Source organism: Platalea leucorodia (assembly GCF_965183815.1).
Source record: "Platalea leucorodia genome assembly, chromosome: Z".
In the NCBI taxonomy this organism is placed as follows: Eukaryota; Metazoa; Chordata; class Aves; order Pelecaniformes; family Threskiornithidae; genus Platalea; species Platalea leucorodia.
The window spans coordinates 46142859-46159544 of record NC_138858.1 but is presented as its reverse complement, the minus strand read 5'-3'; the positions used below and the strand labels follow the sequence as shown (position 1 = coordinate 46159544).

Sequence of the window (16686 nt, the reverse complement as noted above, 5' to 3'; positions counted from 1 at the left end):
AAAACTAAGAGCATGGTACATACCAAGGGACACTTTTCTCATCATGCTCTTCTAGCTCCCAGCAACATGTGATGTGACTAGTCAAGTTATTGACACATAGTGCTTGCCTAACAATTTTTCCTTGTGCTAGCACTTGCTACAAAACTAGTACATCTAAAGTACATTAATTCAAACAGAAAAAGCAGTAATCTTATGTTATTTAAACTATGCATGCAGGAAACAAAAAACTTTGAAGACCATTGTTTCAAAAAAAGTACTTCAACTCAATGCAAAGGCTTATAACCCCCAAGGGAGTAAAATAAATATCAGCACATTTGCTGTGAAGAAGTAGAAAGATGGTAAGCAGTTTCTAAAGCCATAGAAACACAAGAGATTGGTGTGACTGTGAAAGAGCCTCAATGGTTATCAAGGAAAAGAATTACTTCCGGGGGGGGGGGGGGTAACCCAAACAAAAAAAGGACTTACACAATTAAACACTGCAAGAGAAGTCCAGGTCTCAAGCACAGGCTCAGGTGGCACAAAAAGTTAGAGCCTCTGTATTCGAAAGAATGTTTTTCCTCGAGGAATGGAAAAGAACAAGGAATTCAGAATCTCTTCAGGTTTTGCAAAAAGGAAAGGAAATTGAGTTGTAGGTCGATGAGAAGAGATTTTGAAACACTAAGTTTTCAAACAAAACTGGACTGGGAATGAACTGATATGAAGAGCATGAACAACCAGGGAACACACAGACCCTATTTTTTATTTTAAGTCTTTCAGCCAGCTTTGTTCACATGAGTAACTACTGGATCACATGAGAGCATTTGCAACCATGAAATAACTCTGCTATTTAAATGTCAATGGGGTTGACAATTCCTCAAGGAGTAGCACGTCATCAACAACAGCACCAAAACATGGTGCTACTTTTAATCTCGTGTTTTTAACCTCTTAGCTCTCCGAGTACATGAACAATGCACACCTTTCAGTGTAGTGTGAGGTCAGGGATCTCTTCCCTGAACAATCTAATTAGGAGCTCTAGAGTCTTTGCAGTCTGACACATTTCCCTACTCCTTTTCCTTCAATTCACTCCCTTCTGCTAGTGAGAGAACTTAAAATCAGAAAATTAAATGCTGTTAGGTGTTCATGAAACTCTCAAAATTCTACAGAAAGCACTGAATCTCTAGCTTTTAAGCTATTTAAATTGGGTCAACAATACGTTATTTATTTAATTTATGTACAGTTTAACATAATATCACCAACAAAGACACATAGGTGACGTTCTTCTTTTGCTAGCATAAATTTGGGAGAAGCTATACTGAATCACTTGAACTAAAATAGTGTAAAACCAAGAGAGAGTGCAAAATTAAATCCTCCAGCTTCAAAGATCTGCAGGAAGCAAGAGGGGATGATTGCAAATATACAGTCAAGATCCCATTTCCATACAGAAGTCCATAGCAAATTAAAAAACAGAGGAAGAGTTTTATAGAAAACACAAGTAAAATGAATATGCTTTCAACTAGAATTTTTCTCATAAAGCATCTGTCAGACTTCAAGAGAAATGCAGCTGACCCACAGTAGCGGCTACTGCAACAGACAGCTTAAAACGCCTAATTAGGTCACTCTATGCAACAACTATCGTCATTTCATACCAGTCTAAAATGTTGGGGAAACATCCCCCTTAAGTAAAGGGAAGTATTTTGGGATATAAAAAACACAGTAAGTATTGGCTAATGAGGAACAGACAAAGAAATGTGCCAAACGCTGTAAAGCCCTGATACTTCAGATAATGACTAAAATTTATGACTGCTTCCTTCGCTGGCAGACAGAAGTACAATTAGAATTCTCAAAACAACAGCCCCTTTTGTGCTGGCATGCTGTGTTATGTTTAGACTGCTACAGATAGACTAGAAGATAAAAAAAAATACTACAGCACCCTTTTTAATGCAAGCTAATAGCTAACTTTTTTTTTTTTATGTGGGTTTGGACATGGTTTTGCACATAGCTTATTATTAACTGAAGTCATTTAGGTAATTATCATTGCATGCACAGGAATTAACCATTTAAGTAGCTTGCTATATCCATAGAAGCCTCTATTTGAAAAATCACACAAAACAAGAACAAACGAGCTATTATGAGTCACTTAATAATTTCCTTTGCTGTCCAAATACAGCTTGACATTTAAACAGCTTAAATTATTCCTTTATTTCAATTTGGAAAAATTTGAATGTGCTTAGCTTGACGAACTGTTGAATGAAAAGCATCAGGAAGTATGCAAGCCCTTTCTTTCATCCTTTACTTATCTTCAATGATATGGATCACTTGGAACTGACAGTGGTTAGAAGCAGCACAAGGAAATAAAACCACAGGTTTTTCTCATCTCCTTCACCAAGAAAGCACAATTACAATATTCTGAACACGCAATCTGGACTCAGATAACCACAGACGGTTTTGCAACAGAATACCCTGCAGGCATCTTTGCCCTATAAGTTCTGGGAAAGGTACATGCAGGGGAAGCTCTGACAACTTCCCAAAGAGCAGTAGCATATCAACAACTGAATCTTGAAGATTTCTCCTACTGCGTGCTGTCATTTCGGCCTAGACATCTCTCTCCCCTTTCTCTTTCATTTTGTACTATCTGTGTGTCTTGCCCTTCATGGTTCCACTGATCACTGCTCTTATCACACAGCTAAGTAAAACAGCCATTTTCTTCCTCAATTACAACGATGATCCATAAGGACCTGTGTCAACCTTTTGGTACCATGCCTTTGAAGTCAGAGGAAATCGCTAAGCAGCTCTACCAATTTCATATGGCTTCAAGGAGATGGTACACAACATCACACTTACCTCCAAATCAAACCACTATGCAAAGCATCAGAGAATATAGTTTGTGGTAGGTGCCCAAAGCAACCAGGACTCTTGTAAGTTTCTTGATGCTTTCATTTCGGAGTTCATTGAGTGAAGAGCTATCATTGAAAACTCAGTAACCAGTACAAGGCTTCTACAAAGCAATGACGCTTATATGACAGAGGAGGGTCACTGAATGCTTAAGTTTCAAATTTTATAGATCTTCCTTAAAAAAAAGAAAATAAACTTACACTAAAAACTCTACAATATTATTACATGCCAGCATAATTTTCTACTTTTATCCCTAAGGAGGATTGAAAGAGGAAAGCTGTAGAAAAAAAGTCTATGTAAATAAGAAACAAAACATGTAGCATGAAACAAAATGTTTCCTTATTTGATTAATTGTATAGTTTGTAAAAAGAAATGAACTTCTGGTTCATCTAAGCTCTTGGACTGGCAATTTGTGCAATTTGTTGATATTGCTTCAGATATCAAACCTTCTCAACAATTGCCCCAGGAGCTCAAAAATACAAAACCAACAGTCTGGGAATACCACCTTTCCTTTCAGTCCTCATCTTTCTAACAGAGCTTTGCCTTTCATTCTTCCCTTGGATGTTTTGTCCATCTGCCTAAATGAATCCAATCCACTGTTGGCACTAGGCAAACAGTGAATAAAAATAGGCTTTCATTCTTTGCTATTAACAAACACTATCTCATTACCAACTCAAAAATATATATATTTTTAAGAAAAATAAAAACCAAATGGGGAACTTCAATTGCTAGGCATTGCCTTACAACTAATAGAGCTAAAATTCTCTTGTCATTGCATGATTGGAAATTATACTGTAAAACCAAAAATATTTAATTAAGCTTTTTATTCTCCACAATTCCATGAAAACTTGATAATATAATCCTTACAGTTTGCCTTACTCAGCTTCTAAAGACCAGTGTTTGACTAGAAACTCATAAATCACAAAAGGCTTATGAATAAACTCTAGATCTGGATTTTAACATGCTGTTCTTCTGTCAAGACATAATGGTAAAATCAACAACAAAAGAAAACATGACAAAATGATAGCAGCAGCATTTAAATCAATAGAACCAATAAAAGAACTTCATTTTGGCAAAGGAGGAAATTCAGACCCACATGTCTAATGAGCTTATATTTTCCTTCCTTGATGCAAGCAAACCTACCCACATGAAGCCAGAACTAGAGTTTTAAGTTTGGTTTAAGAAAAATAGTACAGCAACTTTATATTGATAACAATTTGACACTGTTAACTATCTGATAAAAAGGAGTCTTACAAAATACAGGGGATGAGATACTAAGAAGTTTCTTTACCTAGCCATTCCCAGGCTGGAAAAGTTGGAAGGAACTATCAAAACATCAAGCCTGGAAAACGGGTGGGTACCCAGTGTGATGTAAGCAGCTGAGAGGCACTGAGGAATTAGCTGAAGCAAATGTTCTTCGCAGCGTTCCATAAGGCAGCAGGGAGCAAAGACTCTATAAGGAATGACTGCCTGCAACCTGGCAGCAGGATTTTGGAAACGGCAGGGATATTCCACATGACCACAGATTTCTTCATGCCATCTGACAATAATACCAAAAAAAAAAAAAAAAAAAAAAAAGTTTAATGTGATACCAGAAATGTGCACAACTGAGTATGCTAAGACAAGGACATTCTCTATACATCAGAATGACAGAGTTAGTTCGCATAAAACCAACTCATTCGTATTCTCACACTGTTCACACATGTGCAGCACTGTGAAAACATTACTATATGTCTGAGTAAAACTAACATAGTTACCCATAACTAAAAAAAAAAAAAAGACTCATCAAACCTTGTTTTTATAATAGATCTGCATTAAAAGAACAAGTGCTCAAAATGTACATAAGAAAACTAAGTAACAATACAAAAATACTTATTTATTCAGAGAATTCTTATTCAAACTTGACTACAAAAATAAAATTTCATACATATTAACATGAACGTATTAGGTGCAATAGAAATGAAATTCCAAGGGTTTTTTTTTATGGTGTTGTTACTAAAATTCTCCAGGAACTTCTACTGATTTTAAAAAAAAAAAAAAACCAAACAGTAGATTATCAATTCAGGCTTATCACTGTAGACATTTGAAAATATCACACTAGGATCAAACTTACTTTACATTACTTTTACAGGGTATTCAGAGCTGTAGCTGGAAGGAAGGAGGAGTAACTCAAACCCTTCTTAAACACTGAGTCATATACCTTCACAATAATTTATCTGCCCAAATAGACTCATATCTAAGCAGAAATCAGCTTCATGTTTTCACTTGCTAGCCTGTCTTCTGTACAGCGGAGAGCCTCTCCTCGGTTTGAGATTTCAGCTTAAGGAAGCTGGTTCTACTATGCCTGGACAGGCAAAGCCCTTATTGTTATTGCACCTGGAATTGCCCAAAGCATTTATATTTGGAAGATCACGCTCCAGGTGAGTGCTGACACACAAAACAAAATGATAAAACGTAGAAAAGGACTACATTTTGCTGAAGTGCCAACACTTTAACATCTTACATAACCCTTTCTGTGAAAGAAGTGGACTCTAAGCTATTTCATTGATTACATATGCAAAGAAACTACATCCATCATTATACAATTTTTTGCAAGGGTGATCTAACCCAGTATATTTCTGCTCTAAAACAATGGCATTTTGTATTTAATCATTTGAGTTGAGATTAGGCAAGAACGTGAAAGCTAGCACTCTCTCTCGTAAAAGTTTCCAAGTCCTTAATGACCACAAGGAGATAGGAAACTTACTTAACACTCTAGCTCCATTTAACATTTTCTTTGATACAGTCTCCTCATGTCAAACTCACTGGCACCTGAACATAAATTACATTACACATTTCAACAACTTCTTTCAGAAATCCTTCCTTTTCCTGCTGCCCAAGAGTTTATCTCCATTATCTTATCTGAGACACTACCTTAACATTTGCTTGTCTATCCATTTCATATCCTTTCTAGAAATCCCTTCTACTATGCATAATGTTGGTTTGGTTACCTAGTCTTAATGACTAAAATAAGTAACAAATGTCTGTTGCGCTAACTCCCAAATAAAGATTAACTGGATATAACTGTAAAAGAAGATTTTTAAGGACATAGATTTTTATGTCCTAATTAACTGCAAAACAACCTTTTACACCTTTTCAAACCTATAAACTATTCTAAAGCTTGAATAGGCATGTCTTACTGATCTTAGGTAAAATATAAAAATCCATATTCTCAAGATTTATTAGAATTTTTTAAACCAAAATTAGCCAAGCTGCAAGCCATCAGAATCTTTTCGTTTTAAATTCCAATAAGAAATCCCTATAAGGTCCTCAAGTTCCAAAGTCTCACTAGCTTTACAAAAACAGTAAGGACTTCCACTGTCTTAATGTTAACACAGTATTAGCCCAAAACAGCTATATAAAAGGCAAGTATTGTTTCGGCTAAGTTTCTAACTGTGTAACAGAAAAAATACTTATGGCATGACTAACCTGATCACTGTCTACAATAAAAGAACATTTTCTGTTGACAGGGGGAGATCAGTGGATATTGTTTGCTTGGACTTCAGCAAAACATTCATCACAGTTTCCCACAGCCTCCTCCTGGACAAACTGGCAAGATACAGACCAGATGGATGGTCTGCGAGATGGGTAGGAAACTGACTCACAGGCCACATTCGGAGAGTGGTGATCAGTGGTTTTTACTCAGGCTGGCAGCCTGTCACAAGTCCCCCAGGGATCGATACTGGGCACCACACTGTTAAACATCTTCACAAACGTGCTCGATGATGGGATTGAAAGCACCCTCGCCAGGTTTGCTGACGACACCAAACTGGGTAGTGAGGTGAACCATGGCAAGAGCCATCTTACAGAGAGACCTGGACAGGCTGGAAGTGTGGGATAGCAAGAACAGTGTGAAGTTCAACAAAGACAAGTGCAAAGTCCTGCACCTGGGATGACATAACCAAAGAGCCCAGCACAGGCTAGGATCTCTGTGTCTGGGAGCAGCCTTGATGAAAGGGACCCTGGGATTCCTGGTGCACAACCAAGTTGGACATGAATCATCAGTGCGCCACTGCAGCAACAAAGCCAAACAGGATCCTGGGCTGCATTCACAGGGGCATTACTAGCAGACAGAGATGTGATCACTCCGCTCTGTTCAGTGCTTGTCAGGCTACACCTGGAGTATTGTGTCCAGTCCTGGTCCCCACAATTCAAGAAAGACACAGACAGTCTGGAGAGGGTCCAAAGAAGGGCCACAAAAATGAACAAGATCTGGAGAACCTGCCCTGTGAGGAAAGACTGAAGGAGCTAGGCCTTTTCTGAGAAGAGGGGAGATGCGAGAAGAAGAGGAAGAGAAGAAGAGGAAGAGGAGGAAGAGAAGAAGCACAAGAGAAAAAGTGCAAGAGAAGAGGAGAAGGCTCAAGGGGACCTCATCACAGTATTCCAGTACTTAAAGGGCATCTACAAAGGGCACAGAGGCTCTCTCTTCACAAGAAGCCACATGGAGAAGACAAGGGACAATGGGTGCTAAATAACGTCATCTAAGCTCCCTTTCCCACGAACGATTGGACCAGATGATCTTTCAAGGTCCCTTCCAGCCTGGGCTGTTCTATGATTCTATGACTCTATGAATTTGAAAAGCTGAGAGTAACATGCAAGGAAATCAAGCGCCATGTCTGATACTTCTGCTAACTATGGTGAATACAAGTGGAAACAAGGGGTATTTCTCCAGAGACTTTAATTTTAGCTTCAAGTCTCATTTGCAGGCCTATATAGTATTGTTCTGTTCATCCATCACTGTGTAATAATTTAAACTCAATGAGCAGTTTTGACTGGATTGGAAGGAAGAACAGATGTATCCAAAATAATTACATTTCTATGGTTTCGGTTAAAGATAGCTTTTTATTGAAAAGAATCATTGGTCCAGCTTTATTTTATGGGACCACTGCAACAGGTCTTTTATGTACCCAGTCAGTACACATCACCCCAGGCAGTGCACAGGCCACCTCTAACTCTGGGATGGGACTGGACAGGAAGAAAAAAGCGAGTGAGTATGCAAGATTGTAGTAGGGGGCATTACGTATCCAGAATGGACTGAGTCTAGTAACAAAAAGGATCTTACAGCCAGGCATTGTAGAAACAGGGGAGGACCTGGTATTGCTGCAGCAGGGCTTTAAGAAACACAGGATGTAGGATGCAAATCCAGAGGACACTGGGATTTATTAACCCTATTGCTCACTAAGCAGCTTGTTTTCACATAAAAAGAACCACACCCGTACCCATGAAGTAATGCCTTTGGAATTATTTTCCTGTCAAGATTTTTCTGTTCAGATTAAACAAGTTCTATTTTGATTCCTAATGACTCATTTTCACATTCCACAGAGTAAATGAAAATGCTACCCATATATATCTCATTTTTCAACAATATTCTAAACGCCAACCTGAAATCAGCTTGTGAAGATGGCACAGAAAACTCAACGTTTGTCTGGATAGCAGCTGTGAAGGACTGCTGTTTAACTTCCTGCCAGCAGCCCACAGCAATAGTGAAGGTGGATGCTGGCATTGGCATGGTCACATAGTAGTACCAGCTCAAGATACCTGTAAATAAAAAGAACATTTGTACAGACTCATTAGTCACGGCAGACACTCTGTACTTGACATTTTTATGTACTTGAGATTTTGGGCCAAACCTCCCACCTTACATCCTGGTATTTTTGTTGAGGAAAGAAAAATAATTTCACTAAGACATGTAATAGCAGTCATATGTAACCACCATGGATTCAATACTGTTTACTTACACCTGCAACTTTCCTCTATCTGCTGATGTCTTTATCTATAAATAAATCATCCATAAGTGGGATGTTATTAATGATTATATTAACATGATTGTACTGTTGCTGCCCAAGAATTGCATCAGACATGAAATCTAATAGCACGTTTAGATCCACACATACAAAAAGATTAAAATGTAACTCTTTCAACCCTGGATCAACTACCTTATGGTTTTGTCTAAACTGTATTATCTCACACAGAACAACACCTTCTCTTTGTGTTCTGGACAGTACCAAACTGAGAGGCAAGTTCCAACAAACAACACTAGGGCTTGTGAATTGGACCTGGCAATCTGAGATACATGATGTGTGAACCAGGCAGTGACAAATCAAAGCTTAGAATCAGATGGGATATTGCCTAAGTCAATGATTTGGTCACAATAATCCAGGAGCTGCTAAAACAAGATTAGAGAGTATGAGAAGGTAAAAGGATGGTAAGTCTTATCATTATTGGAACACAGTGCTGGAAGACAAGGAGTAGGCTATAAGATCACTGTATCCATGAATGCATTTGGATAAACTGGAGGATGTTCTAGGACAGCATACTTTTCATTAATCTAGATGTTGCTTACATTTTCCCTCTGTCCCTTTAAAAAGGGTATAGTTTAAGGATCACATTCAAGTACTCATTTATGGTCACAAATACAGTTACTACACCACACTAGCAGGTTAATTACTCTTGGAAAGAGCCTAGCATGAGTTACAACCTGCTGAATCATGTGCAAATAACTAGCTATGGCAACCCTGGAAACATACAAACTTTGGTTATTTTAAGAGAGCATTAATACTTGTTCTTTTGCAATAGTATTCTGACCAGGGCTATGGAACACTATCAAAAGGAAAAAAAAAAAAACAAAACAAAACAATCCAGTGGAAGCCACAAGGCATAGAGGAAAGGAAATAAACAACTGCAGCAAAACATCTCTGGGTTTCCTACCTTAATGACCACAGAACGCTAAGCTGTCCAAAGGAAGGACAAGCAAAAAATCTTTTTGCTTAGCCTCAACAAATTTTCCACCTACTACTCAGTATGACAAAACAATACTGTTTGTGAAGTCTTATAAGCGGCAGATAAAGCTTCTGCCTCTTCTACGCACTAGGAATGACTTACACTCCCTCACTCCATTCCACTTTTGGCAATATTCACCACTACCATCAAAAACCTTTTGTCTGTATTGTCAGGTGAACATGTATTATTCCTGTAATTTTCCTACCCTCCTGTCAGTATGTGAGCAAAAGGAACTTACTTGCTCCAAACACATTAGGAACAAAGAGGATAACTGTTTTGCCCAATACCCCCCCCCTCTTTTTTTTTTATTAACTTACCAAAGCTACAAATAAGCCAAGGTGAGCAAATGCCACCTTGAGAGAAAGTGGTCACCCAGGACAGCAACAATTTATTATTTTGAAATACCAAACTCCTGATGTAGAGAGTTTCATTGATATAAACTGTGCTAGAGGCCCAAGCCAACACACACTGAAGTTAATAGCAGCTTTATCATTGACTTAAATGCGTACAAGAGAAGGCCCAGAGGTAGTCTACAACGCTTCACTTTATGTAGCATCTGTTATATACAAAGCATCACAAAATGCTCCATGCATTTATGTTAACTGTAAAACCTTAAGAGTTAAACAACAGCAGAGGAAGACTGAAAATTTGAGGAATCGTAATGGAAAACCAGTAGTGTGTTTTCAACCGAGTTCTGAAACAATCATGAAAGTCAAAAGGCAGTCACAGAAAACTGTTCCATATGGCAGGAGGTGTAAAGGAGAAGGCTCTCACAACAGTGAGGAGATTGTCTAAAAGGAAAGGTTGGTGGCCTGTGCCATGCAAACAGAGGGAGTAAAGAAGGTTACAGTGTGTAACAAGTTTAGCAAGATGGGCTAAACCAAGCAAGACCATAGAGGTTTTTTTAAAAAACAAGGGTAATTGAACAGACTGTTAAAATGAATGGGGAATCAGTTTAGCAGTACAGAGAGAAGAACAACATGGACTGCATTCAGAAATTTACATGAATTAGCAACGAGCATATGCTATTTTGAGCTGGAGCAAGCCTTGCAAAAGGGTGAAGATACCAAAGACAAAGAAAGTTACTTTTTCTTGGTATGTGTTTTCAGATTTATCTAAATTAGGATTTCCCAAAGAAAAGAAGAGCAACTAACATACTGATCCTTGTCTTTTTTCCCAAGCCCCTTATGTTTTGCAGACATTATAGAGACAATGCGAACTCTGAATACTCCTAGAATAAGATCCAAGATTTATACTGTCTTTACACACCTAACTGCGGCTCAATCCATTTCCTGCATGGCTTTTAGATGCCTTCTGCATTCATACTCTAGAACTGTGCAGGATAACTATGTATTTATCCTACAGTTGTTTTTGTCTTGAACAACTGAAACCACATGCACCGGCATGACAGGCCTGTCAGCCTGACCTCGGTGCCGGGCAAGGTCATGGAGCAGATCATCTTGAGTGCCATTACGCAGCACATGTGGGACAACCGAGGGATCAGGCTCAGCCAGCATGGGTTTATGAAAGGGAGATCCTGTTTCACTGACCTGGTCTCCTTCTATGACAAGGTGACCCGCTTAGTGGATGCAGGGAAGGCTGTGGATGTTGTCTACTTGGACTTCAGTAAGGCCTTTGACGCTGTCTCCCACAGCATTCTCCTGGGGAAGCTGGCTGCTCACGGCTTGGATGGGTGCACTCTATGCTGGGTTAAAAACTGGCTGGACGGCCGAGCCCAGAGAGTGGTGGTGAATGGAGTCAAATCCAGTTGGCGGCCGGTCACGAGTGGTGTTCCCCAGGGCTCAGTACTGGGGCCAGTCCTGTTCAATATCTTCACTGATGATCTGGATGAGGGGATTGAGTGCACCCTCAGTAAGTTTGCAGATGACAACAAGTTGGGTGGAAGTGTCGATCTGCTGGAGGGTAGGAAGGCCCTGCAGAGGGACCTGGACAGGCTGGATCATTGGGCTGGGGCCAACTGCATGAGATTCAACAAGGCTCAGTGCCGAGTCCTGCACTTGGGTCACAACAACCCCATGCAACGCTACAGGCTGGGGGAGGAGTGGCTGGAGAGCTGCCTGGCAGAAAAGGACCTGGGGGTGTTGGTTGAGAGCCGCCTGAACATGAGCCAGCAGTGTGCTCAGGTGGCCAAGAGGGCCAATGGCATCCTGGCTTGTATCAAGAATAGTGTGGCCAGCAGGACCAGGGAGGTGATAGTGCCCCTGTACTTGGCACTGGTGAGGCCGCACCTCGAGTCCTGTGTTCAGTTTTGGGCCCCTCACTACAAGAACGACATCAAGGTGCTGGAGCGTGTCCAAAGAAGGGCGACGAGGCTGGTGAGGTGTCTGGAGCACAAGTCTTATGAGGAGCGGCTGAGGGAACTGGGGTTGTTTAGTCTGGAGAAGGGGAGGCTGAGGAGAGACCTTATTGCTCTCTACAACTACCTGAAAGGAGGTTGTAGCGAGGTGGGGGTCGGTCTCTTCTCCCTAGTAACGAGTGATAGAATGAGAGGAAACGGCCTCAAGCTGCGCCAGGGGAGGTTTAGATTGGATATTATGAAAAACTTCTTCACCGAGAGGGTGGTCAAGCATTGGAACAGGCTGCCCAGGGAAGTGGTTGAGTCTCCATCCCTGGAGGTATTTAAAGAACGGATAGATGTGGTGCTCGAGGACATGGTTTAGTGGTGCACTTAGCAGTGTTAGGTTAACGGTTGGACTCGATGATCTTAAGGGTCTTTTCCAACCTTGACGATTCTATGATTCTATGATGATTCTATGACAAGTGAGTCCTCTCCATAGTGCATTCACTGATCGGTGACTGAAATGGTCTTTAATATTGGCAACACTCCTCTACAGCAAGCACCATGAAGTACTGTTTCAAGCAGAGTCTAACCCTCATTTGTCTTCTCCTGTCACTACTGGCAAGGCTGTCTCCCAGCCTGCCCTTTTCTCCCATAACTTCACTTCCTTTCTTTGACTTTCTTCAGGTCAGTGAGCTTTGCTTTGTTTTCCTTCATCTGCAACCTCAGATCTATCCCAGGGCATAGACTGGGATCACAAGCTGCCGCTCCTTTTCCCCTCTCTCCCCTTCCCCCGGCTGCCCTTTGCTTTCCAGTAGCTACCTTGGAGACAGCACCACCTCTAGGGTACGAGAAAACAGTGCAGCTGAAACGGGGAGATGGCTTTTTACCAAAAATAGCATTTTGTACCACAAAAACATTTTCAGATTAAGAAATGACACCTTGGGAAGAACAAGATATTAGACTGGGGTTAGTCCATGGGAAAAACAGAGGAAGAGCACCCCAGTCCTTTTATTTGTAATGCTTATGCCCTCTCCTTACAGACAAACTTAATTTAAAAGCTACTTGGTTCCTACATATAATTATTTTAGGCAGTTATAATACTTTCAAAGTATTTTCTCTACAGCTAATTTTGAAAATAATTTTTTTAAATTCTTTTTTTTTCAGTTCTGCAGAGCAAATCTATCATGTCATAACTGCACAAACCATGCAACAACAATCACCTATTCTATGAGGTGGAAAACATCCCACGCAAAATTTAGGACTACATTTAACAAAGGTAGGAAATTATAATATATTTACAATTGTGCAAAAGAACAATTTAAAGGCTGTTTATTTCTTCTACTTGAAATAATAATGATGAATAAGGTAATTACTTCCTAGAATTTTTAATGCATTTAGCTATCTTTGAAACCATTAAAATTGTTTTGAGTCCTGTGGAGTCCATTATAACTGAAGAAACACCTGAGAGTCAGTATCTGTTAATGCCAGATGCAAGAACATTAAAAGTATTTTTACTTATATTTTCCCTCAAATAGTTTGCACTAACACAAATACAAACACCACAAAATACATGATGTCATGATTTACTGAACACCACAAAACTCGGTTGCCTCTGGGGAAAAAGAGAGACAGCTCCACACAGCAGTTGATATACAAAGTAAGAGCTAGCGCTATGACATAAAACAACAGCTAAATAAGTAGTTATGCCAAAACTACTATTTGGCTGGAGCACCAGGATTAAGAACCCTCCAGCTTTGTGAAACTCTTTGTAACTTGTAGAGATCTTTGATCTCATCTGAAAGCCAGAATTTCCCACAGAGCACCCTCACATTCATGCCAGAGCATTAGTTCAACACTGGCTCAGAGGGATGAGTAGCATGTGATGACTTGTCAACTCCCATGCTGTAGTTCCTGATATATGTTGGAGATCAATCAACACAAGTACTGGACTCTTTTGTTTTGCCTTGTGAAAAGTGAGAGCAGCACAAACAAAAGCAACTGTTGTTGCTGCTAGCTGCGGACCAGCAGCAGTGGCTTTTCTAGCACCATATTTCCTCTCAGTAACAGAACACACCTTCTCGCTGGAATCAGAGATGGCAAAACAAGATCAAGGACTACATAAAGGTAGAGTAACTGCACAAAAAGCAAGCCAGTTGATTCCACACTTAATGCTTGAATATCTACTTCTTGAACATGAATCAAAACAAATGTAAAGGTGTTTGTGACTAAATATATTCGCACCTTCTATGTGTTACAGTAATATGCTGAAGGAAAGTAAAACTGACAAGTGTTGAAAAATAAATCCAGTGGTTAAATGGTTCACATTACACACACGAAGTGGTCCCTGTAAAACTTTCTCCCAAAGGGCACTGTCAATTGAATATTTCTGATAAGTTTTTCTTCTCTAAGTACTCCATAAAGAATGCATGGTATTTTTAAGCACTTTGAGGTCATACTTGAGTAGTTACCATTTATACTCAAGGGACGTATCAGTATTTTCAAACAAATGTGGCCTCCCTTTATTTCAAATGACAGGATGAGCCATAGTTTTGTAAGAGGCAGAATGCAAAAATGGCATATACAGGAGGAAGTACACTATTACTAAAACCTGCAAATACAAGTGGCAAATGAGGAATCTGTGCATGTGAGTACACCTAGTCTAGCTATGCACTGTATCACAGCATCCGTGCATCTAGAGATGTATGCCTGTGAGGCAGAATGCAGATCTCTGTTTAAAAGCATGAAGGTGTCATCCTTGCTGGCTGTTCTTCTATTGTCTGCCTGCACACTTGTTATAAACGACTTTCAAAGGAAAAAATATTCAGCTAACTTGTAATTCTATTCAGAATAAATTCATTCACAACTGCTTGCCAAAATGCTTATTCTTTCTGAGAAATTGCATTTTTAAAAATAGATTTTCATGTTCTGCCAGTTATGTATGATTTTATAAATATGCAGCACAGCAATAGCATGTAAATAATTTGGCAAAGAAAAGTTATTTTAATTGAAGCCACCGTGAAAGGCTTTGAGGTGTGTTTTATAAATGTAAAGACAAAATTTTAAGCAGGATAGATTTCATGTGCCCTGCATAATTGCCTAACAACAAGATCTACGTGGGACAGGTTATTTAACACTACAGACCACTTTGAACTTTTTAACTCTTAAAAGTTCTACTGATTAAACTAATGAATTTGTAACCCTAAATTCATTAAGAATTTATTCAAGGCTTCACTTGAGCACTTGGGTTTGTTTGGTTTTTAAAACATTCCTCACAATATTGCTCCTTTCCCTTCTTTCCTCTGTACCTGTTTTGTAAATTTTTACAATTCCAGACAGCTCTCTAACACTGATTTGTCATTTCCAACAGTATATAAGCACCAAGATAATGAGGGTCTCATCCATGATTGAGTCTTTGAAAGCTACTGGAGCACAATGCCTACTACCTTTAAAGAAACCCAGCAATCCTTGCATCATGACATCAAAATTAGCATAAATAATTGTGTGTGCCGCATAGATCCGTAAGCAGAACCTTCCACACTCTTGGGAATTCCATCTTGAAGAGAGGTGGAAGGAAAACTGTAAGGACAGAAGTGCAGTAGGTGCTCCTGCTGTTTCTCTTCAGTTCAGTGAAGTTCAGCACAAAACTTTGCATTGTCACATGGCTCCTAAAGGAGCCAGCTGTAATGCTGCATTTGTTTCTTCCCAATTCCCTTCACACTTTTCACTCAGCACTTCATTAGCACAGTGAAGCTAAAATGAGTCATTTCCTCCCTACTGCCCTTTCCATTAAAGAATTCTTACAGTATTTCTTGCTTTCACGGAGTTTTTATGAAAGGAAACACACTGGGTTAGCCTTTGGAAAATTAAAAAAACAAAAAAACCAAACCCAAAACAAGCAAAGCTTTATGCTGGCATAGGAATTACCAACATACATTGACCCACTGCAACAACTACAAGGATTTAAACAAAAGCCCCTTCTGTTCTCCACAGGGTGACAAGGCTGACTTTGGGTGACTAAGCCCCAGTGCCATCATTAACAATATGGTACCCTAATATCATTCGCAACACACCATCAACAGCATTTTAAAAATTGTTTTCCCCACAACTAGTTTTCTTCTTTATTCAAGTATTTTTATTTTTTTTTTTTAAACTAGAATGACAAAACAATGTTAATGAGGAAATAATTCTTTCACAATACAGCTTTTTCAACTAGCTAATTGGTCTAAGAGAGTATCAGTTTTAACTCACCTATGCCAATTTATACTGCCTGAAATTTTTTCCGTTTGTATTTCTAGAAATACACATAAGCATCCTTCTTCCTCTTAGTATTTCAGACTACATAGCCACCACTGAGGGACAGACAGGCAACAACTGATTAGCGGCATAAGTGTGGATTAACCTAATTAAACAATGATGGCAGAGCTGTTCTCCTAGTCTGAAGTCAAGAGCACTTTTGCTTTCTTGATGCCGAGACAGGAAAATACTATTGTCCAAGCGAGCTGAGCAGCTCATCATGGCAGTTTTCCATATTTCAACAGCAGAGACAAGGCTTGAAACAGGCTCCACATATGGCCAAAAATAACCAGACAATTCCATGCAAATGGATTAACTGATGGTTCTCAAATGAAGGAAACTTTCATTCTTTTTTTTTTTTTTTTCCTTCAAGAGTAAACTTGCCTCTTTAAAGGGAACAG

At 39.4% G+C, this 16686-nt stretch overlaps 1 protein-coding gene across 1 annotated transcript in view; it reads right to left on the bottom strand.

Moving 5' to 3' along the window:
* The window catches only part of AOPEP (aminopeptidase O (putative)), a gene marked incomplete at its 5' end in the record, with an annotated part of 190019 nt that overhangs the window by 159739 nt on the left and 13594 nt on the right, over positions 1 to 16686 (bottom strand). Inside the window, 2 exon segments of the mRNA XM_082335586.1 lie at positions 4163 to 4411; positions 8292 to 8448. Coding sequence (XP_082191712.1) covers positions 4163 to 4411; positions 8292 to 8448 — 406 coding nt within the window.